The 23,183-nt window shown below is 55.2% G+C and overlaps 3 protein-coding genes across 4 annotated transcripts; 2 read left to right on the top strand and 1 right to left on the bottom strand.

Annotated features, from left to right (window-relative positions):
• Window positions 1-1,029: 1,029 nt before the first annotated feature.
• Window positions 1,030-8,802, bottom strand: TUBG1 (tubulin gamma 1). Its single transcript, XM_064524794.1, has 11 exons — window positions 8,603-8,802; window positions 8,202-8,314; window positions 7,400-7,567; window positions 7,066-7,134; window positions 6,201-6,280; window positions 5,465-5,591; window positions 4,554-4,640; window positions 4,124-4,273; window positions 2,681-2,833; window positions 2,182-2,343; window positions 1,030-1,746 (listed from the first exon to the last, which is right to left on the bottom strand). The coding sequence occupies exons 1-11, from the start codon at window positions 8,781-8,783 to the stop codon at window positions 1,549-1,551; spliced, it is 1,488 nt and encodes a 495-aa protein (XP_064380864.1). The 5' UTR covers window positions 8,784-8,802; the 3' UTR covers window positions 1,030-1,548.
• Window positions 8,803-8,878: 76 nt separating this feature from the next.
• Window positions 8,879-19,245, top strand: RETREG3 (reticulophagy regulator family member 3). 2 transcript variants are annotated; one of them, XR_010392608.1, is made up of 10 exons: window positions 8,879-9,180; window positions 9,495-9,601; window positions 11,211-11,241; window positions 12,532-12,658; window positions 13,357-13,441; window positions 13,869-14,006; window positions 14,517-14,596; window positions 15,132-15,264; window positions 15,886-16,720; window positions 18,488-19,245. XR_010392608.1 is itself a non-coding variant. In XM_064524795.1 (9 exons), exons 1-9 carry the CDS (start codon window positions 8,996-8,998, stop codon window positions 16,317-16,319), a joined length of 1,320 nt encoding a protein of 439 aa, XP_064380865.1. In that variant the 5' UTR covers window positions 8,879-8,995; the 3' UTR covers window positions 16,320-19,245. The 2 variants fall into 2 exon arrangements, 1 of the variants encoding a protein (XP_064380865.1); XM_064524795.1 differs by having other exon boundaries at window positions 15,886-19,245.
• Window positions 19,246-20,217: 972 nt separating this feature from the next.
• Window positions 20,218-23,128, top strand: PSMC3IP (PSMC3 interacting protein). Its single transcript, XM_064524799.1, has 8 exons — window positions 20,218-20,362; window positions 20,443-20,549; window positions 20,626-20,715; window positions 20,794-20,905; window positions 20,998-21,143; window positions 21,782-21,835; window positions 22,352-22,411; window positions 22,531-23,128. Exons 1-8 carry the CDS (start codon window positions 20,329-20,331, stop codon window positions 22,588-22,590), a joined length of 663 nt encoding a protein of 220 aa, XP_064380869.1. The 5' UTR covers window positions 20,218-20,328; the 3' UTR covers window positions 22,591-23,128.
• The last annotated feature ends 55 nt before the right edge of the window (window positions 23,129-23,183 follow it).

Raw genomic sequence — 23,183 nt, 5'->3', positions numbered from 1 at the left:
ATTTAATCAACAGCGCGGCCAGCTCTGCGGCCCCGCGTCCCGCTCCCCGGCACCCGCTGGCACTGGCTGCGCCCGCGGGAGGGGGAGCTGCCCGGCGCTGGTGCCTGCGTGGCCCGTGCCACAGAGGGCGTGGGAGCCCAGCGCCGCCGTGGCCGGCAAATATTTTTAGCCCGCTGCTCTGTGCCGCAGGGTCAGAGGAAAAGGCTAATTCTCACCTTGGCCTGCCGGGGCTTGGGCTGGCGCCAGCGCTGCCCCACACCCCCTTCCGTGGCCTGACTCACCGCTCGCGTGGGGCAGGCGGCACCCGGCCCTCCCGCCCGGCAGCCAGCGCCGCCGGCCGGCCCGCGCAGCCCCGAGCCCTCGCCTGCCCGGCCCGGAGCCGGAGCGGCACGGAGGGCGCAGCCGGCCCCTCGCAGGGCCTCACCCCGCGCGTGGAACGTTAACACTGGTGCCAGCGTCGCTCTGGGCACGGGGCGGGCAGGGCGGTGCCGGCTCCCCTCCTCGGTCAGGCCCCGCCGGCAGGTCGTTCCGGTATTTCTGGCTCTGCCGCGCCAGGCACCCGGTGCCTGCGGGCCCAGCGTCGCCCTCTGCCCCGACGGCAGGCTGCCGGCCGGCTCCCCGGCCGGGGCAGGGCTGGCTCCGCACGCACCACCCGGGATGCGCAGCTGAGCACCGGCACCGTTCCGACGCCCTCCGCTGCGCGGGGACACGGCCCCGCTTGACCTGCGCCCGCCGTGGCTGAGAGCAGCTCCTGCCCTGCCCAGCCTGACCCGGGAGCGCCGGGAGCAGTCCCTGACGGAGCCCTGGGACAGGCAAGTGCTCTCGCGTTCCCCGAGATGGGCAGGGTGAAGGAAGCGGGTAGGAGAGCACTGCTCAGCCCTCTTATCCCTCGTTATCCCCCTTCCTCCTCGCTAGCGTGCTGAGGCTGCTGCAGCCAGGGCCAGGCAGCTCGGCAAGGCGAGCGCTGGCCCTGGCAGCCTTGGCTGCTTCCTCGCCCAGCCTGCTCCTGCAGGAGCCGTGCAGGCAGAGTCAGTGCAGGAACAGCCTTTATTAAAGCAAAATAACCTACAAAAATATAGATAAGAGCCTGTGCCCTAGGCCTGACCTGGCAAAGGAGGAACAAGGCTCCCGCCCAGGGCAAGGACTAGCTCAGCCACACAGAGCCTTTAGCCACAGGGGTCTTCTAGGCCCAACTCTTTGGACCAGGCCTGTTCCAGGCCCCAGGTTTTGCTCTCATCCTCCTCTGCGTGAGCACTTGCTCCCCTGGGAAGAGGATCCCTACCAGCACAGTGAGCAGCTGCCCCAGTCCAGTCCTGGGCCAGGGCATGTAGTGGAGCGGAGGCTGTCTCCCTGCCGAGGGTCTCCGGGGCAGTGCTGCCCCTCGCAGAGCCACGTCCGCTGAGGAATGCAGTGCGTGTGCGGCAGGTACGACTACTCCGCCCGTGACTGGGCAGCGCTGGGGGGTGCTAAACATGGGCGCAGCAGAGAGAAACCCTCCCGTCGTGCGTGGAGGCAGCCGTGAGACCCGCCCGTCCCACGGCGGGGCACTCACTGCTCCTGCGTGCCCCAGGAAATGTAGTCGGGTCGCGTGGCTGCGTGGTACTCGTCGATCAGCTGCTGCACGATCTCCCGGGAGTTGTCCAGTTCATCGAAGTTGTCCTTGAAGATGTCCTCCTTGCGGAACTGCTCCAGGAAGGCCTCCCGCTTGCGTAGCTTGTCGTACTGCCGGCACGTCCGCTCAAACAGCTGGAGAGCAACACAGCACGGTCAGATGGGCCAGAGCTCCCTAGAGATCCCGCGCGCAGAGAGGGGGATGCGGCCTTCAACCTCGCTAGGCTGCTGCCGAGGAGGAAGGAAGGCAAGCCGCTCCGGGCCTGGCAGGGCTGCAGCTCCAGGCCTGTACCCAGCCAATGCTCAGGATCGGCTCGCGCTTCTGAGGCTGCTTCTGGACAAGGAAGGCGGTCCTGCTGCAGCCTGTCCCCGTGGCCTGGGACCAGGAATGGTATTCCAGCCCAGAGAGTACAGCCGGACTCACTGGACCCCAGACCAGCCCCGTGCCCTGACGTGCTCCAGTGGGGAAGCGGCCACCCTCCCCTCATCCGCAGGCCCTACTGCAGCTGCGTGAAAGGCCAAGAGAAGATGCACTTGCAGCTGCCTGTGGTTTAGCGGGAAGACACTCACTGAAGAGATGTTGGTGTGGTTTGCCATCATGAGGCCGCTGACACGGTGCGCAGACGGCAGGTAGGGGGACTTCCGGGACAAAGCCACCTGGATGCTGGCAGGGCCCCAGGGGATGAAATTTGCCAGCTTCCTCTCACGGATTCGCTGCAGACTCTTGTGAACCTGGTGGGATGAGAGCAGTAAGGGGTATCAGGGTGATGGGCAGAGCAGCCCAGCAGGCCTGTTCCTGCCCAGCCAACCCAGGAGTTGCTCCTTGCAGGACATATGGTCTCAGAAAGGTGGATTTCAGCAAATGGCAGGAAGGTTCCTCATGGCAAAGGGGTAACAGCCTTTCTGCAAGGCCAGGGCCCACACTGGAGTAACCTGGAGGCAGTTCTCAGGCACCTCAGTCTCTCCAGGATCCCTGCACAGGATGGTGACCCTGCCCTGCTCTGGCAGGCCGTGCCACGTCCAGCAGTATCCAACAAGGCTGCGATACGCTGTTCCTGCAGGAGCTCACCTGCGTGGGGTCCACCTCCCCCTGGATGATGTTGAGGATGGCGATGTAGCAGTGGTTGGTCTGCCTGTCTCGCCCTGTGGACACCATCACGTTTTTAGGCTGCAGCAGCCTTCTCATCACGTCCAGGACGGTGGTTTTCCTCACGCTGGCCACCTGCGAACGCCAGGCAGGGAGTCAGGGAACGGGCATGCTGCTCCCTGGCCCTGCACACGCACACGGGAGCAAAAGCCAGCTGACGGCAGACCCTGGGGATGGAGCCAAGTGCATGCAGGGAGGGAAATCTCAAAGTCACACCAGGGGCACAGCCAGGCTGAGAACCAGAGCAAAAGTGTAGCCTCCAACACTGGGGAGCCGAGCTGCCTCTCCCGCAACAAAGCAGGGGCTTTGGGTCAAGCTCAATGGAGATTACAGAGCAACAGGGGAAGCGTTTCATGTTGTTGCTGTCTGAATTCTTTCCCGTTCTGCCGCCAAGACAAGGGCAGGGCCAGGAGAACGGGAGAGGGGACCGGTCCCAGCTGCACCCCATGCCCCCCTGCCATCTCCCTGCCAAGCTGCACTGAGCCCGTGGGGCAGAGCGGCCACAGCGCTCCTGAAGTGCAGCGGCCAAAGGAGCGTGTCCGTAGCAAGGACTGTTTGTTGGGGTGTGTGGCAGCCCGGTTTCAGGCACTGTTGGAGCTGCTGGCTGAACCCCTCCCCGCACTCCTCGCTGGGAGGACAGATCACACACTCGATACCCTTTTCAGAGCCAGCAGTTTTTCAGATTTGCTTCTCTGAGTAACATCCTGAGGAAATGCACGCAAGAGGAGAACAGCAGCTGTTAGGTCCTAGCAGAACTGAGACGTGGCCAACACAGGTGAGCGTCTCTCGAAATGAAACTGCTCCATCCTCCCCCGCAGCCTGGGGGGGGAGCGGCTTGGACTGTGGCTGGTGGGACATCGACTGGGGACAAGCTAAATGTGATGGTAGCAATTGATTTAGCTCAAGGGTAACAATCCCCTCCCAGAGTGCAGGTCGATCCCTGGGATGGTGCTGACAGCGGGGGCCCTCGTTCAGTGCTGTTGTGACAAGGATCAACAGTGTTCTGACCCAAAGGGCCTGGCTTGGTGGCCCACCGAGGTAACAGGAGTGGCAGGGCTGCCTCGGTGGCTTGCTGTGATTATTTCCGAGGGTGGCTTTTGCCAGGTCATGCATTGTCTGCCCTACCTGTCAAAAAACATCCTGATACATGCATTACGTAGCCCAGCACAAGCACAGCTGCCTGCTCGTGCCTGATCCATATCACACGTGTGCTGTCATATGAACGGGCTGCACGTGGCTCTGGGATTACAAGCATGCAATTACTGCTCACGCCAAGACTATGGGGCTGGATGGGATGTCACAAGGGTGAGTGTGGAGCTCCCACTGCCTGGGGGAGCGGGAGGAGTCCCTGGCGGGCAGCCTTACCGACTGGTCTGTGGTGAGCGGTGTGTAGCCCGTCATGAGGAAGTGCAGGCGCGGGGTGGGGATCAGCGAGGCGATCAGCCCAATGAGGTCATTGTTCATGTAGCCGGGATACCTGAGCGTGGTGGTGCTGGCTGACATGATGGTAGAAACCTGCGGAGAGAGGACTGGGGTCAGCGTTCGGGTCACTGCATGGCCATGGAGCGAATTCAAAATCCAGCTTTATGCAGCTAAGCCAAGAGTAAGCTGGAGTGCCCATGGAGTCTGCTTTGCCAAAAGCACAGGGAGGAGACTCCCAGGAAGGGCAGAGGACCTTGCTTATGGCTCCAGGCTGCCCACCATCACGTCCAGCCCATGGAGCAGTTTCAGACTGAATCAGAAGACACTAGGGAAGTCACATGCTGGCTTCTCCAAAGGGAAAAGCCTTCCTCACCAGTTGGTTGATCTGGGAGAACGATGGGTTTTGAATGTGCAGCCTGTCTGTCGCAATCCGATTCAAGGCCGTGTTGTCTAGAACCACCTACGAAAGAAAACCAGCTCCATGAAGCGTCTTCAGGGGCACCTGGAGGAAATGCAGCCCCAGCCAAGTGTCTGAGGGCAGCAGATCACTCAGCCCGGCCCAGGACAGGCGCTGAGCGCCACAGCCTGGCGGAGCCTCCGCGGCAGGTGGCAGACACTGGAAACCACAAGCTGACTCATTCCTGGAGCGTAACCGACACTGTCAATGGAAGCTCTTCCCTCCTGTCTTGGCTGTGCTCCCCAGAGCTCTCCCAGGAGATCACTGCCTCTGGGCCAGCACCTCGCAGCGACCTTTACCCTCAGCAACTCTGGCACAGCTGCTCTTGCCCTGCCAAGTGCAGAGATAAGCTGGGAGGGACGAGCAAGTGTCTTGGACGGGCCTGACAGAAGGCCAACGTGTAGGTAAAGATGCTGCGTGGCTGGGGCTTGCGGATGCTGAAAGCGATGGTGGATTCACGTTCAAGTGGAAGGTAGCAGTACAGCTGTGCAGAGGAAGCACAGCCAGCACCAGTCCCTCACTGCCGTGGGAAGAACGTGCTGTACTCAAGAGGCAGAGATGCCAAACAGGACAGCTCAACGGGGGTTAGCGCAGAGCCCTCGTCCCTGGCACCACCAAATCCGCTCAGTCCTTCGGGAGGGAGAAATGGAACTGCACGTTCACTGCTGTGCCTGGGGCAGCGCGGGCTGCAGCTTCTCGCCGCAGCACTCGTCCCACGCAGCTATGGCACCTGCCCCAGTGAAGACTGCATTTCTGAGCTGCTGGGGACAGGTCTGCCGTACAGGAACTGGCTGCCCCGCCGGCCCGACACGCCGCAGGGCTCTTACCACGCAGTCAGCATTCTGAGTCAGCCTCTTGAGTGTCAGCAGAGAGTTGTATGGCTGCACTACAACATCGCTCATCTCATCCTGGTTTGGGAAAACCGAGTAGGTCTCCACCAGCTTCTTGGGATACCTGGTGAGAAAGCCCAGCCCTCTCAGGGGTTAACATCACCAGTCCAGGACTCTCTCCTCCCACAAGCTCCCTTTCCAGTCTCTAGGGCTCAGGACAGCAGTGAGTCACTGGCGCCGCGTGCCAGACTCAGCTCCCAGGGAGGGAGAGGATTTGTCCCAGCAGCGCCTACCCTAGCAGCACAGGAGCAGGCTGCCAGCCGGAGCTACAGGCAAGGCTGAGCCATCCAAGGGCTGATTAAGCAGCCGCTTACAAGTCTTTTCAAGAGGCTGCAAGCTGCAACAGGCAGGGATGGCAGCTCAGAGCCCACAGCTAGAGCCTCCCACTCTCCCCAGAGCAGTCAGGGTGTCAGAAGGCAGCTGCCTGATAAGAACGGCCAAGGGAAGACAGAATTTGGACAGTATGAGTCCAGTTTCAGAGCCTCTGAAGTCCTCAGGCATATCAGGAGCCATTCCTTCCCGGGCAGCTCGCCAGGGATTGCACAAGACAGTGTTTGGGTGGGGGCAGCGGCCCAGGCTCTGAGTCAGCGCTCTCAGGCTCTGGGCTTTGGCAGAGTGCCCAGCCCCGGGCCAGACTCTGCCACAAGGGAAGGGGATAAGGCTGAATGCTCACCTGTCATTCAGCCTCTCAAGGAGGTATGAGCCCAGCCCAGAGCCTGTTCCACCAGCAATGGAGTGGCAAAGCACAAATCCCTGGAAAGAAGCAGAACGCAGGCAGCACAGGCTCCAGCTCAGCCCCATGAGCAGACAGAGTCGAGACGGGCTGGGCCGCCACCACCAGCAGAGGCTTGCCAGCAAGGGTGAGAACCACCCCCTACAACAAGAGCTGCTGGGAGCACGGAGACGAAGCCTTTGAACAGTATGTGGAGGTTAGCCCTGTCTCCTCCAGACCACAGCAGCAGTCACTCACTAATCATACCACTTCTGCCAGTGTGGGAGGAACCCATTTCTCCGTACTTGCCAAGAACAACTGCTGCTCAGGAGCCTCTTGGATTCCTCCCACCCTAAACAGGCTTCAGAATAGCTTGGACGTCATTTTCAGGATTCAGTCAGTCAAATAAAGTGAAGGTACGTGTTCTTAGCCCTTTCCCTGGGCCCTCCGTGCTATTCCCCTCTTCCCAGGGTCCCTGAGGCCAAACTCCCTCTACCTGACTTCAGGGCAGCTCCCACCCGCTGCAGGCCTCACAACCTGCTCTTAGAACTTCTGCCAACCTATTTTACAATCACATTTTCCCTTCCCTTGTTGCCATGTGACATCTTGACACAAACACCAGGGAGCCTTGTCTGTCTACGCACAGGAAATAGGTTTATGCAGGTGGTAGCCAACGTACTGCCAGATGCACAAGGCAAAGCAGCCGAAGAGCCTTCTCCTTGACGTCTCTGAGCTCTTGTAGGCATTCCTGGTGCCCCTTTAACCAGCCTGGCCTTGAAATCACCAGTCAGGGCAACTGGAACCAAAAGACCCCGGATTTACTTACTTCCAAACTGTCACTCCCATCAGCTTCTCTGTCTATTATGTCAAAAATATCTTCATGGATTTTTTCTCCCTGTGAGATAAAACCAAAACAGGACTTGTTCCTTTTCTGCACAGAACAGTAAAGAGCCCCTCAGACCTGGTGTGAAGCCAAGTCAGATCTGCAATGTGACCCTGCATTAAGGGGTGCCACAAAGTGTCAGTCATTAAGTCCTGGCTAAACAATATGGTATTCGTCACACGGCACGTACTGAGCCTGGCACGAGAAAGGCCACGATAAATCCTCATGCCTAAAGAGTGGACAAGCGCTTGCACACAACAGCATCGGAGCCTGTTACCTGTGAGAAACCACTGGCCCAGTTGTTCCCAGCTCCCCCTCCATGCTCAGACAGGTAGATGTTTTCTGGGTTGTAGAGGTTGGCGTAAGGGGAGTTCAGGATGGAGTGGATAACTCGGGGCTCCAGGTCCAGCAGCACAGCTCGCGGGATATAGTGCTCATCATCTGCCTTTAATAAGGAACAGTGAGATCGTGACGCAGTCGCAGCTCAGCGCAGCCTTTCACTGCACGAGAAGCTGCAAGTGAGCGTGCCGCCCCCTGGCCACAGCGGAGCACGGCACACTGTCACCTCCGGCACAGGAGGAGGCACAGAAACTTGTGTGCTGTCTGCAAGGCAGCAGTCTTTAGGAGCCCCAGGGCCTACCGCGAACGCTGGGCGCGCAGAGCAGCGAGGTGGCTCTTCCACAAAGGGCGTGCAGCCCCAGCGGTTACGTAACACGTTAACTATAGAAGTCTTTCTCAGCCACCACAGTCCTACCTTCACCAGCCCCCGCAACACGTCCATTTTCCAGAAAGCAGAGCACTGACAGCCCTGACAGCACGCTGCGTAGCAGGGGACTCGGCTGAGTCTGCCACCAAACAACCCGACCCAGCGTCAGCCCCCGAGCGGGGCCGCAGGAGGGAGCTGGAGAGGTCGGGAACGGCCCTGGCGGCACTCAGGGGCAGAAGGGCCGGGTGAGGAGGGCAGGAGCCGCCAGCAGCGCAGCACGCCGCAGCCCGAAGCCGGCTCGGCCAGCCGCGGGGCGTCCGGGGGCCGGGAGAGGGCGGCAGGCCAGGGCGCGGGGCGGCGCGGGCCGCGGTACCTGGTAGAAGAAGACGTCCTTGCGGTCGGTGCCCTCGGTGGCGAACTCCTCCACGATGCCCTCGGGGCTGATGCCGTGCTCGGCGCAGAGCTGCTTCCAGAACTCGAACCCGACTGCGGCAGGGGGCGGCTGCAGTCAGCACGGCCGGGCCGGGCCGGGCCCAAAGCCGGGCCCAAAGCCGGGCCGAGCCCCCGGGCAGCCCCCGCGTGCCCCTGCACGGGCCCCGCCCCCTGCAGCAGGCCCCGCCCCCGCAGCGGGCCCGGCGCCCGAGCCCCGCCCCCTTAGCGAGCCCCGCCCCCTTAGCAGGCCCGGCGCGCGAGCCCCGCCCCCTTAGCAGGCCCCGCCCCCTTTCCACAGCCTGCCGCCCCGCGCCGCCCCGCCCTGCCCCGCCGCCCGCTCACTCTGGTTGCCGCACTGGCCCAGCTGCAGGGTGATGATCTCCCGCGGCATCGCGGCCGTTGCCCCGCACCGCCCCGCGCTTCCCGGCTCCGCTCCGCTCCCCGCGCCGCGCCGCGCCGCGCCGCGCCGGCTCCCCGCTGCCCCGCCGCTGTCTCCCGCCCGGCGCCAAGCGGCACTGAGCATGCGCGCAGCGCACTTCCGGGAGACCGCCGCTCGCGCCCCCCCGCCCCTCGCGGCACCCTGGCAACGCGCGTGCGCACTGGCCAGCGGGGGGCGGGGGCGCCTGCGCCGCCATGGCGGCGCCCGCTGCCCTCCGACTTCCGCCGCTGGGCGCCGCCATGTCGCCGGCGGGCCGTGCGCGCGCGCAGGGCGGATGTTGACGCCGTGAGGGAGCCATGGCGGCGGCGGCGCGGCCCGGCGGCCCCGGCGAGCGGCAGCGGCGGGTGCAGGCGCTGAGCGCGGCGCTGCGCGGCCGCCTGGGGCCCTACGAGCCGCTGCTGAGCGCGGCGCAGGCCGCGCTGGTGTGGGAGCGGCCGGGCCGCAGCGCGCTGTGCTGGGCGGCGGCGCACGGCCTCTTCTGGTGAGCGGCGGCGGCGGCCGGGCCCGCAGCTCCGCCCCCGGCGCGTCTCCTCCTCGCCGCAGAGCGGATCCGCCGCGGCGGCGGGTCCGGGCCCCTCCGTGAGCCGCGGCGGCCGCGCTGGCCCCGGCCCGGGCTGGCAAAAGCCCCCGGCGGCGTGGCCCGTCCCCGCGGAGAGCCGGCGCAGCGCGGGTGCTCGGTGCTCGGCCCCGGCTCTGCGCAAGGACCGGCCGGTTTGGGGACCTGCTTGTGCTACTGCTCTTGCACGCGTCCTACAGACCCGGTCCGGGACCGATTTGTTCGTTTCTTCCCCGTAGGTTCTTTGCTCTCACTTCCCTGCGGCTGGTGTTCCTGGTTGCACTCACCCTCATAGTGGTCGTTTGCCTGGATCAGTGGAAGAGCAAAATCTGGCCTGAAATTGGAGGTAAGCTGCAACGTTTGAGTTGGTACCAGAAAAACAAGCTTTATTTTTAACTCTAGGAGTACACACTCTCAATGGTGCACCATTTGGTGTTAAATGGTTAGGGTTTTTGTTTGTTTGTTTGTTTGCTTGCTTTGTGAATCTAGAAGCAAGCAAAAAGACTGTAGCTGTTTTGTGCCACTTGTTCTTCCTGGAGTTGCTTTGAAAAGGCCTAACCTGTGTAAAAGTAAGATGAGCTTTCTATGCAAGTGGCATTGGCATTTGTCTCGTTATCTTGGGAATTCCCTCTTGTGTCTCACTTGCTAGAGAGTTGAGATCCTTTAAAACATTACCAGGGAGTCTCTGTGTTTAACACTTCTGTTGGTGGGATGTCATCCCAGGCTCTTGTTCACTTGCCAGGTGTGATTTTAGGGTCTGTTGGAATATTAGCCAGTTTGGACTTATGCCATCTTTGCTTGTCACTTCTGTCTAATCTTACCCATTAAGGATAAGATATCCTTCGGTTATGAGGGAATGATCTATGCAGCCATAAGCTGATGTTGTATAGAATATTCTGCTAATAGAAGAACTTTGTAATAAGAAGAGTAATTAACTAAAATGGTAGTGTGCAGGTATGAAACACCTGATATAAGTGAACTAGTACAAGTTTTGAAGAAATGAGTCGTCTTCCAAGCATTCAGTACAAGAGCAAGAAACTGAGGTCTGCCTTTCTCCTCTGAACCTGTAATAAGCCAGCTCTGCTGTTTTAGGATAAAGATGGGTCCCAGCCTTGCCTACTGAGGAGAGAGCTTTTTTTTGAAAGGAGAAGCATCTTAAAGGCTGCTAATTAAGCTAAACTTTTAGTGAACCAGCAGTTCTATCTATCATTTATAATAATAGCAGTCGTGACAAACAGCATTTTAGTAGTTCTGGATTTTATCCACTTTGCATGGATGGATGGGTTTGGAAGCGGTGTGTGTGGTTTGCATGCTTCCAGAGTTGGTTCCCTAACTAACTAGCAAGTACAGCTGCCAGCTTTCATGCTTCAACTTGTGTTCTCTGTAGTTCTTGGGAAGACATTAAAGCTTTACTCAGTTTCTAGCACCCACTTTTTTCAGACTATGTAACTGCAGTGTTTCTGCTTACAGAGAATTAGGGAGAGTTCTCTCTCCAACTCCCTCATAACCTAGATTTAATTTGGCTGGATAACTGATATATCCCTGGGTCACTTTTCAAATACCAATGTGGGTGACAAAGTATCAAAAGACTTAAGTGGCTGTTGTGTCTGAATAAGCAGGCTATTCTTCCTGCACCATCTGGGTGTGTGCAGGGGAAGGGAGGGAGGTGAAAGCGGCATTTTTTTGCTAGTACCTGTTGCTGTAAGCAGAGCAGCCTTCTCGATGCTGTCCAGCAATACTGAGGAGCAACAAGGAGGCCGTTTTGCAGTCTTGTGCTGTTACGTGTACTAGTTCAGAATGTGCTTCAGAGTGATGCAACTCTGGTTCTTAATTACAGTTAATGTCTTTTCCAGGCATTTCCCAACTCATTAAAGCTTTAGTTATATCCCAAGAGCTAAGCATTCTCGCGGCAGAATTCCTTGCAACTAATTTAGTGTCTGTTCTTAATATTTTAGTGGCAAGACCTGACGAATTAGACAATGAGAGGTAGGAAACTAATTAAATCCTCTGCTGTTTGGTACTTTGCTGTGATACAATATAATTATTACCTGCATATGTTTGTAATGTTGGTGGCTTTGACAGGGGAAGGAAGGGGGAAAAGGGAGCTGCTTAGTGGAGGGGGGATGGAGCCCTGAACTCTGTCAAGCCATTGTGACAAGTTTTTGACTTGCCCAAGCTGTAATACTTAATCTCTGCCTTAATACTGGACTATGATAATCCTTGCTTGAGTGTTGTAGAAATTCCCCTGGCAGTTCTCCTCAACCCCCTTAAATTTGAGGTGCTTCCTTAAAAACACTTCCTCTGTGTCAGGAAATCAGGAAAATAACTTTTTTTTTCTTGGGGGGGGGGGGGGGAATACTGAGGTCAGCCTTCTGAGACTAGATATGGGATGTTTAACAAGCTTGTCCCAGAAGTTGTCGCTGCATATTTATGATCTGAGTGCAGTGTTAAGAATGTCTTGAGAAATGTTAGGGTGCTGCATTGCTAATAACATCTTCCTCTCCCTGGACACACCTTTCTGCCTGCTTCTGCTGCTGAGCCACACTGGATGCTCAGACTCCTGGCTAAATCACTTGATCTGTTGCCAAATGACAAATCTTTTTTGTAAGGAGCCCAAGTACAAAAGGAATTGCTCTTGCTAAGCTTCAAGTCCTTGTGACTAGCAGTTAAGAAGCACTAATAGAACTTGCCAAATATAATGCCTTCAAAAGTGACTGAATGTATAAAGTATGGTACAAAGCTGCTTGGAAACCTCATGCTGAATTCTTGGCAGTTGCATTTGACCAGAGAAATGCAGAGAAAGCAAATGAATTCATTTGATTTGCTTCTTCTTTATCCTTTTGCCTTCAGCTAAACTGAGAGAGAAATGCTGTCTGAATTTTTTTTAGCTTCATGCAGTTTGTTAGCTACTGGCAAAGTTTTCTTGATAATGAGTTGAAGCTGACTGCTTTTGGAACTTGCTCCAGAAAGGTAGCTCATGTTGCACTGCCCTTTCCCTCCAGTAGCATGGAAACCTTAGTCCAAGACAAAAAACTGAGTGACTCAAATTACTGCTCTTTAGCTGCTGTGAGAGATCTGGGACACTTGTAGAATTGTACGTGTAAGTGCTGCTTTTGACAAGGCTATGTTTTGAAAAGCAGACTGACCCTCATCTCCAGAGCTCAGCAGCTGGGGGAAAAGAGAAGGTGGTATTGAGAAAAGTGTTTTGTAATAAGTTAATTCTGCATTGAAATCAGTGCAGTAATATCTGTTTATGAATTCTTACCTTCACTGCAGCTGGGGATACGTTCACCCTCGGCTGCTTGGAGTGCCAGAGCTGTGTCACCATTTGGCTGAAGGATGGGTGGCTGGGACCAACTTCTTAAGAAATCTCTTTATTTTCAAGAGGCAAAACCCTGGCAAGGTAAGAAAGTACAGACTTTAGCAAATGAAATATTTGGTATCCAACCTCTGCTGACTGCTAGTATCCCTCTGGAATTGCATCCGGAGTTGGCTGAATGCATTCCAAACATGGGAGGTTACCATGGGAGGTCTCCCAGAACAACATGGCTATTAAGTGGTAGAGAGGAGTAGAAAGCACGGGCAAAAAATCAGATTATGGGGGAGGGAGGAGAAAGCAAGTTTTGGCAAGTTGATTGCAATAGTGAAGTGAAAATACAGCTGCTCCTTCTGCAGGTTTCTGGATTTTAAGTGTCTGTCATTTCCTCATTCCATTTTAACAGTTTGAGAACCAGTGCAAAAAGTTTCATGCCTTTTCTTGTGGCTTATGCAAAGAACCTGAGGTACAGCGATAGTTGCCTTGTACTTTTGCACCTAGAAGAGTTCTGTCGTCTTTAACCTCTTACTTGCTTTTAGCATGCCTGCTTTGAGAAGCACATTATATTCTGTGACAAGAAGCCTTGTTATGTTGCTTATCACGCTAAAGCCAGATACTTTTTGTATCTGTTCTAATCCTAGAATAGTGTAGTTGAACGCTAGGAAGTCTTTGCTGTCATTTAAATTATGGTTTCACAACCTAGAATTCTGCAGAGAGCAAGGTGGTTGAGAACTGAGTGATTCTGGTGTTTAACTCTGGAAACTCACTGTCTCCCATGTCTTCAGTTTTGCCTTCTAGTATGTGGAGTCTTTACTTTCTTGGCTGTTCTGGGCCGCTACATCCCTGGACTCTTGCTCTCATACTTTCTGTGTAAGTAGAAGATCCCTGTGCCCAGTATAGACTCACAAGTGAAGAGGGGTAAAGATGAGTGGGATTTGAATGTCTGAGGGATGGGGCTTTTCTGCTCAAAAGCAAAGCTTGTATGAATGGCTTTAAGATTTAAAATAGTGCATTCCATCTGGAATGTGGTGGTTTCTGTCCAGGAGTCAGTCTCCAGTCCAGACAGAGCGTGTCTGAGTGCTTGGGAGCTATAGATCTGAGTGCTAATAGGTTGGCCTCTCAATTTTGTTAAATTGGCAGAGGTGATTGCACTAATTCTAACTGCCTACTACAGTACCGCCTTCAGTACTCAGATCTTGCGTACTGTATGTGTGTTACACTGCATCACAAAATGGGCAAGATGTTTGCTAAGAAGCATACTGAACAAATGCCTAATCAGCCTTCCCGCTTACCTCAGTGCTCTACATCCTGCTGTGGCCCCTTGCTGTGTACCACAGACTGGGGCAGCGCATGTACATGAAGCTGGAGCCAGTTCTGCAGCGGCTGGATTTCGGCGTTCGAGGTTACATGATGTCAAAGCAGCGGGAAAAGCTATGTAAGTCTCCATAGTGTATTTCTGACTCTCCAGACAGATACTTGGTATCTGAAACAGCCTTTGAAACAAACCCCTGGTCTTGGAGTGGGACAGCATTGCATGTGTTGCATTGTAGTCACTCCAGTGCCTTTGGCAAATACTTGCAAATGCCTTGGGAAGGTCGTGAGGCAGCTCCACTTCCACATGAATCTTCCAACAAGCATTTGGTCTAAGCTCTCAGCAGTGCTGAGCCTCTCCCTTTCTCAGCTGCCGGAACTGAGTGTTCCATGTCGCAGATGTACTGACTCCTTCCTCTCTTTCCAGTTCAAGGTAGCTGCTAAGCATGTTCATCTCAGCAAAAGATCTGCAGCAGCCGAAGTCAGAAATGATCATGTGGCTCTGTTGTGGAACAAAGCATGCTATGTTATGCCCATCTTGCCAATTTAGGGTTTTCCTGCTTGGCCTAGGGTTGTTCCTGTACAGGCTTCTGTCCTAACAGCAATAATAGGCTTTGACTCTGGTTTCTGGCAGTGCGTCAGAGAGGCCTTAATCAGGAGGCTACAGATGATGGGAGTGACAGCGAAGAGGAGCTTGCTGCATTCTGTCCCAAGGTAACATCATGTCTCTGAAACAGAAAATCTCAATTGAACAAAACAAACTGGCTGCATCGCGTGGACATGCAGTGCGCAGCCCAATATGCGACACGCTGTAGCTGAGTTGTGATGGAACATCAGATCAGGATATTTTCTGCCGGGAGAATTTCTTTCCTATTCTGTCTCACTCAAGTGTACTGCATTTTTGTACCTGTAAAGTCTGAAATCTCTTCCTCGCTAGACCTTTACCTCCAAGCTTCCTCTCCTGGGCATGGAAGAAGTTGGCTAGTGTTTTCAGGAGCTCTGTTGCAGACTCATCGGCAACCTGGTTTTGCTTCCAAGCTGGCCTTTGAGGATAATGAGTATTGTGGATGTCCAGAGCTGTTGTACCAAGTAGTCTTCTAGGCTAGACAGTAATGGATGAAATGAGCCTCAAATATCACTTTTCCATGAGGATTAGATTAAACTGGCAGTCTGATCATGCATTTTGTCTTGGGGCATAAAAATAAGTTTTCTACTATTTGGTGTTTTAACTGCATCTCTTTTTTCAAAGCTGGATGACTCTGTGGTTGCCAAGGAGCTAACCATCTCTGACTCGGAGCACTCGGATGCTGAGGTTTCCTACACTGAAAATGGGATGTTTAACCTTTCAAGAGGCCAGACTCCACTGACAGAGGGATCTGAAGGTGAGAGGAAATGGGCAGTTTCTCAAAGCTCTGGAATGCTACACAGGCACCTCTGTGACAGGTTGGAGGGAATGTGCATTCCCTTCTGTCCTTGAGTCCTTGATGTCTGTCTTGCTGACCAAGATGAGATGGAGCTACCTGTTTTTTCAGAACAGACCTTCCTTCTTAATTCCTATGGCACTTTAGCAGAGCAATGACAGGTTCCCTTCAAAGGCAGATCCAGCTCTGCCAGCCTATGACTTCAGGGATAAGTGTAGCATAAGCTCTGTCACTGTGACTGGCCCGTCCGTCTGTTCCTATCATTAGAGTACAGACAGAGTCATCTCTCTCCCTGCTAAGACCCTCCTATACTCTGTTTATCTGCTGAATGTGGAAGAGGGTTTTTTCCTCTGGCAGCAAGTGTCTTGTTCGGCACCTGCTTTCCTGGAGAAGGAACTGGGAGGTAAGCAGGCGTCTGTAATAGCTCTGTGAGGGGCGATTAAACAGAGTTTGGTCTGTGAGGTGATAAGAGCCAGTCTATCTTGGTGAGGTAATGGCCTAGCTTTTATATGCTGTGCTGCCCTTGCTTGAAGGGTGTTTTTCTTGTGCTGTGCATTTAAAGCACTCTTTCTCCTCTTCTAGATCTGGATGGCCACAGTGACCCGGAAGAATCTTTTGCCAGGGATCTCCCTGACTTCCCTTCCATAAACCCAGAAGCGACTGGCATAGATGATGAAGACGACACCAGCATTGGGATTCCAAGTCTTGCCTACCGCCCGCAAGTAACAGAAGATCCGCATCTCCCTTATGACCAGGAAGATTCTGGTGCACTGCCATCTGTACAGAATCTCACTAACAACATTGCTGGATTTGTCACCAGAGGGATGATACAGCTTGCGCTATCAGGAGCCGCTCAGCCGGGCTCTTCACTCAGTGACAATCCCCAGAGAGGTGCAAAGACCTTTCTCAGAACGGCCAGCTCAGATTTGGACACTGATGCAGAAGGGGATGATTTTGAACTGCTGGATCAGTCTGAGCTGAACCAGCTGGATCCTGCGGGCTCACGGGGCCAATAAGCAATCACATCACTTCCCTTCTGGTTTTCTTCGTGCATCGTGGAGGGGAATCCTTGAAGAAAAAGGCATTGCACAGTTACCTAAATTGTCTCCTGTGTGAGTACAAGTGATATGACAACCGATCCTGGCTGGGAACACCACTGTGACATGTGACTCTGTAGCCTCGCTTGGATTTTAAAATAAACTACACTGGTAATTCATAGGGAAAAGGCGTTGATGTGATAGCTCCACAATCACCCATGCGTTGCCCTGCATTATCTGCCAGGATGCTGCTTACTCCAAACTTCCTCACTTAAGACAATAAATCTGGTGTCTACAGCTCTAGAGACCACTAGTCAGACTGACTTAGCATCACTGAGAACAATCTTGTGGCTGACCTTCCTGGGTTGATACATAACAAGGTGAATGGGATTGGTTTCCCCTCAGACCTAGTGTCTAGGACTTGATGCTGTTCTGTCTTTAAAATAACCATTCCCTACTTCTAAAATGTGCATAGAATGTGATTCTTCTCCCCCAGCAATATCCAGCTCTGGGTAGAAACTAACATCTTGCCTCTGTTGTGGACATGGCAGTGTACTGCCACAAATGTTTGTACTTGTAATGACCACTCATCTCCAGTTCAAGCTTTCTAGTGATGCTATTTTGTAAGAGACATAATGGCAATAAGACATCTACTGTGATGACTAGAATCCTGCAAAGAACATCTACATGTGGCAGCTGCTCTTGTGTTGCTTTCCTAAACTAATGGACTAACAGTTTTTTCCCTGTGTTATTCTGGAACACATTCAGCATGGACACTAGCAATACTACACTTCCCTTACACTGCCTCTTAGGGAACTACTAGGGAAAGGTTCTCTGGAGGAGGGAAGAAGTGGAGTTGGCCTCCCTGGCCAGTCTTGTTCTTGGTCTCTGAGACAGCCCATTGTTTCACAGATTTGTGTAGTTGAAAACCTGCCAGTAGGAACTGAACGGAGGACACCAGCTCAAGCAACAAGTGACCAAAGAGCTTGTAACTATTATGGTCACTTAAACAAACCAGCAATCTATAGGGGAGAGACATTCTGTAAGCTGGATGGCCTGAGCCTTCCAGCTCTTTCTGAGTCATTGAGCTTTCCCATTGCTTTTTCTAAGCCATAGAAACTGATACAGATCACATTTGTGCAGCAAACAACTTACCTCTTCAGGAAAACTCCCATTTATCTGCTTTTTCTTGTCTGAATCTGCTTGCCTAAAAGTTTTGGCCATACAGATACTTAGACTGTCCTTGGGATTGAGACAAGGAGGCATAAGTAAGAATGAGGCTTTATTAACAGGTTGCTTTAATACTAGCATAAATCTTCATTTTGGCCTTGCGAGGGCAAACTATCATCCAATAAAATGTCAGCTGCCTTTGGAACCTGAAGTAAACAGCCTGTCCCAAATCCCTGACAGAGCTGGGAGGTACCAAGTGACCAAGCTGGTGTATTACATATACTTAGCAGTCATGTGGGTTTAAAACCTAGTTCTTTCTTCAGCTTGGGATGTCTGAGCTCTCTTCTGAGAGAGCTCTTCACCTTGCTCTGGTCACTTACTGAATGCTTTCTAGCCTCCTCTTTTCCCTTCTACCTCATGGTGGATGGGACTGTGTAGTGGTGGGACCTGACAGTGTTTAGCATGAGCCATCTTCTTAGTAACTGCTGCCACAGCATTCAGCTTCTGTCACTGCTTTGCCTTAGAGGCTATGACAAAAACTGAGTTGTTGGAAGCCCCTGATTTCTTGGGAGCAATAACTGAACAAGCCACTAACTAGCACTTTAAATAGGTCTGGGCCTGAAATTGCAGCCCAGCGTTGTGTAGCTCTTACTGCCCCATGCGGTTCTAATGTTCTTTTTGGTGAAGCAAGATTAATTTTACTTAAAAAAGCTGCTGGGGGGAAAACAAAAAAGCTACTTTTGACTCTACAGAAATTGCAGCCTTAGGCAGAATGTCTAAGGAGGAACTGCTGTGCCACTGGCTGTGTGGCTTGTCAAGGGCCGTGTCAGTGTGGGCTGGATTTCTGAGCTCAAAACATCTGCATAGTTCTTCTCAAAAGTTTTTTTGAAACTGCCCTGTATCAGGTAAATTACAGCTTTGGGTACGTGTAGGCGAGGGATCTCCTGTCATCGGCTATATTTTATTTGCCTCCGCAGTGGAAAGATGTCAGGATTGTTCATGAGGACTGGGATAAGAAGGGAGCAGCTGCACTGTACAGTAATATCAAGCCATCTCAAAAACCCTTCAGACCTAAAGGTAAAATCTGCGGTCTTACAGCGTCCCAGGCACACACGGTGCCGCGAGGCAGCTGGTGGAACAAGCGGGTAGTTCCTGAAAGCTCGGGCTCTGCTACACTGCTGGAGAACTGCTCAGAGCTCTGCAGCGGGGGTTGTTTGGAGAAGGATTTCCAGGGGTGCCAGCATGAGGGAACTGAGAGAGACTGTGAATTCTTGGTTATTTGCTGTGGAGCTAAAAGAAATGTTTCTTCTATTATACGCCCTAGATTTTTCTTTCCCTTTTGATGTGTTCGCTGATAGGCTTTGCCACCTTTGGGGGTGGTGTGGTATGAACTGAAAGCTTGGAGAGTATTTTGAGTCTGGCCTTATTTGCCCAGTACCACATTGTGGAACAGGTAATTCTGATTCTTTATGTTCTTTTTCCTATTTATAGAGAAATTGCTGCTCATGAGCAACTAAAGTATGGGGGTTAACAATGGGGTAATGCACTTTGTAGGAGAGAGAAACTGGATTGATTGTCTATCATTCTTAGTCATTTTCAGTGCACGCTAAGCGTCTTAACATATTTTCTGTACTCTTCTCTCCCGTACAATCCTCGCTGTCATTGTGTGTTACGAGCTGCATCTAATGGCAGAGGACAGTAATATATTTTATAAAGACTTCAGTTTCTGAAAGTTTCTAGTAGCAGCAGTTTTACCTTCCTTATCTTTTCTGGGGCTGTGAAAGGGTACTGATGTCTGCTGCAGGTTGAGGTCACTTTTCCAAGTGTTCATTTGTCTAGAAGATGCTTTTATAGCAAAATACCCTACAGCGGTAAAGTACAAGAAGCAGCTGCAGGTCAAGGAGCTCCCCCTTATCTCCTGCAGGACGGAAGCATCGCTTCTCTGTGCTCGAGCGCTGGGAGCTCTGCGCTTCGGAGGACCGCCGGCCCGCTCGCCTCCGTGCTCTTGGGCTGCTGCGTCTCCCGGAGGCAGAAGTGCAGGAGCCTCCCAGCTGCAGGTCGCGCCCCAGCTCACCGCACGCTCTCTCCTGGGGCTGAGCCTCCAAACCGGCGGCAGTGGACACGGACCCTGCGTCCGGGCGCCAGCCCCGGCTCGACGGGCGCTAGAGCCGGCTTTGCTCCCCGCTGCCGGCCGAAGCACGCGGGTCTCCGGAGCTGCGGTCCCCGCGGGACGCGTCGAGCCTTCCGCCCAGCGCCGAGGAGAACGCGCAGTGCCTGCTCGCGTGCGCGGCCTCAGCTGCTGCGGCATCTCCGGTAACTCGTGAAGCGGATGGAGTTGCTGAGAAACAGTTAAAACGGTTCCCTTTGGCGGCCCCGCGCGCCCGGGGCGAGAGCCGAGCTGCTCCAGCCGGTGCCAGTGGGCCGGCGGGGCAGGGCTGGGGCCCCGGGGGGCTCCCGCTGCCCGGGGGGTCCCGGCCCCTCCAGTAAAACCGTTGGTTGCACGAGCCGCCTCCGCCTGCTCCCTCGCCGCGGGCCCCAGGCCGCCGGGACCGGAACGGCCCTTCCCGCTGCCCGGACCCGCCCGGCCGCGCGGGGGCGCCTTCCCCCCCCCCCCCCCCCGCAGGTGCCGGGGCGGCTCCTGCTCCGGCCACGCGGCGGCGCCCCACCCCCAGGGGCGTGGCTCTGGCTCCCCGGCCAATCAGCGTTCTCTTTGCCTCCTTGCGTTTGGATTGGCGGAGAGCAAGCGGCGCGGCGGAAGTGCGTCAGCGCCGCCCCGGTGTGGCGGGAGCGGCGCGCGCGCGGCGGGCGGGAGCGGAGGATGAGCAAAGGCCGCGAGGGCGCCGCGGCGGGCGGTGAGTGCTGCCGGCCCCCGCCCCGCTCCCGGTCCTGGCGCCGCCATGGCAGCCGCGGTGACCGGCGGCCCGTCCCGCAGGGGGCGCCGCCGCCGTCCTGCTGCGGTACCTGCGGGAGCAGAACCGGCCCTACAGCGCCCAGGACGCCTTCGGGAACCTGCAGCGGGAGCACGGGCTGGGCAAGGCGGTGAGCGGGGCCGGGCCGGCGGGGGGGCGGCGCCGGGGGGGCGGGCCGGGCCGGCTGACGGCGCCGCGTGCCGCAGGCGGTGGCGAAGGCGCTGGAGCAGCTGGCGCAGCAGGGCCGCATCCGCGAGAAGGCCTACGGCAAGCAGAAGATCTACTTCGCCGACCAGGTGAGCCCTCCCCGCCCCGCCCGCCCCGCACCGGCGGCATCGGTGGCGCCGCCCCGCTGAGCCGCCGTGTCCCGGCAGGAGCAGCTGCCGGCCGCCAGCGACGCGGAGCTCCGCGGCCTGGACGGAGACATCGCCGCGCTCTCCGCCGAGGTGACGGCGCTGCAGCAGAGCTGCCGGCGCATGGAGGCCGGTGAGTCCGCCCTGCCGGGCCGCTCGGCTCCGGCTGTGCCGCGGCTGCTCCGTGGCTGCCAGCGCCGCCGGTAATCGGCGGTTCCCTCCCAGAGCTGAAGGACCTGAACGGCTCCCTGACGACCCCTGAGATGGCCAGGGAGATCGAGGAGCTGAAGAAGGACTGCGCAGGCTACGCAGAGAAACTGGCGAGGATTAAATCTGCCACCAACCACGTCACTCCCGAGGAGAAAGAAAGGGTAAAGAGCCGCGTGGGGCCGCGACGCACCAGCGCAGCCAGGCCCGGCTTGGGGCTGCCGACGCCTGGCAAACCCTCGGCCGGGTTCCCTGGTGCCGGAGCAGGGACAGCCGGTCTCTCCCGCACGCATCCCTCCTCGCTGCGTCCTGCTGCGTGGGAGGTGTCACAGGTGTTCAGACGCACTTGGGGCAGGGTTGGGAGACTGACCAGCCGGAAGGTGTGTGGGGGAGGTCTGGCACTGCGGAGTCTTCTCCGTCGGCTTCTAATGCGTCTGCCTGGGGCTCTGGGCACTTCTTCACGGCCTCTCTGGGCTCTGATGTTACTCAGCTGTTGCTGTTAGCTCTGTTCGACTGCTGTTCTGTGCCAAGTCCGACTCGCAGCAGCACGACGGGGCAGTGCGATGTGCTTTATTAATTCAGCACTTTCTTGTCTAGGGCGATCCGTTTCGAAAGCAGGGGGAGGGTCACTTTCAAACAGGGTCTGTGTCAGCCATCGCTGTGCTGCGGGCGCTGCCCTAACGTTAAATAACCCTTTGGCTGTAGCCGGGACTCTCTGCTTGGAGCTGCCGCCCTGCCTCGGGCTGCCGGGGCCTGGCGCGTGGCTGTTGCCGTTTAACTCACTCGATCCCGCTGTTTGCAGGTTTGCAGCGAGCAGAAGCTGTACTGCAAGGAGTGGCGGCGGAGGAAGCGAATGGTGAGGGTCTCCCTGGCGAAGGGAGGGGCGGTGACGGCGGGGATAGTCGCCCGGTGCCTTTGGCATCCTTCTGGGGACGATGCGGTCTGCTGAGCAGCTCAGGGAGCAGCCCGTGTTCGCTGCAGCTTAAGTAGCGTCCCTTGAGCTGTGAAGGACTGGGGAGAGGCCTCAGGCAAATGCTCTAACTGGTAAATACAGAGAGTTCTGTATTGCCAGGGCTCAGAATACCATTATTAGGGTCAAATAGACCAAATTAGACCAGTCTGGGTACTAAGAAGGTCCCCAGGAAAGAAGCTGTGTCATGGTAATAGCTACATGTGCGATACCCTTTAATACACTGTTTGTCACCAGTAAATAAAACAAACTCTTCTTGCATTAGAAATAGCTATTGCCCCAAAAGCTGGCTCTGTGCCACCCTGCACGTGAGACTGTCCCTGCGGGCCGCAGCAGCGCTGTCCAGTCTGACAGCTCCATGCGCACATCCCACAGAAACCCACTGTCTTTCTGTCTCGCCAGGCAACTGAGCTGCTCGATGCCATCCTGGAAGGATACCCCAAAAGCAAGAAGCAGTTCTTTGTGAGTGCAGAAGCCTTGCTCTGCCCCAGGCTTTCCCAGGGTGGCTGCTCCTGCCCCACCGAGGGAGTCGGCGGCTGTCCTGTTTCGCCTGCTAAAGAGCCTGTTTTGGTCTCGTACAGGAGGAAGTTGGAATCGAAACCGATGAGGACCATAACGTCACGCTGCCAGCAGCTGTGTGAGATGCCTTTGCTCCAGGGAGGAGAATTTGCTGATGCTGAAATGAGCCTGGTCTTTTTTTGTTTTGTTTTGTTTTTTTTCGTTTTTGTTTTTTTTTCTGCAGGGGTTGGGCTTGTCCTGCATCTTTGATAAGTGTTTGTTTTAAAATGCTTTGTAGCTGGATGGGTAGTTAGAGAGATTAAATCAGGACTGAGCCCTGTCACTCTTACTTGCGGAGGAACCTTTTCTTTTTTTTTTTTTTTTTTTTTCCCCCCCTGCTAGGCTTCACCAGTTGAAGTCCAGTGTCTTTACTGGGCTGTCTAGGAGAAGGTTTAATTGTACTGTTTTAGACTTTCTGGTAGTTTGCCAGCAAGTATTTGATTTTGTTAAGTAAGAAAAGGAAGCGAGTGTCTCAGAGGGGTAAATCAACCTGTTACTGTTAGGTTGGCAGAGCTGTACAGGTATTTCGGCGTATTTAATAGATGGTGGGCAGTGCTTCCCACTGTCTGTACTGGGCTGTACACAGGAATACAATTCATTAAACACCAAGCGTTTGTTTCACATTTTGCTGTGGTGCTTTCTCTATAATCTCTTGCCCTGTGTTCAGGGGGGGTAT

The sequence above is a fragment of the Dromaius novaehollandiae genome, chromosome 22, assembly GCF_036370855.1.
Source record: "Dromaius novaehollandiae isolate bDroNov1 chromosome 22, bDroNov1.hap1, whole genome shotgun sequence".
Classification (NCBI taxonomy): domain Eukaryota; kingdom Metazoa; phylum Chordata; class Aves; order Casuariiformes; family Dromaiidae; genus Dromaius; species Dromaius novaehollandiae.
Note: the sequence above shows the minus strand (reverse complement) of the source record. Positions and strands in the feature narration are given on the sequence as shown.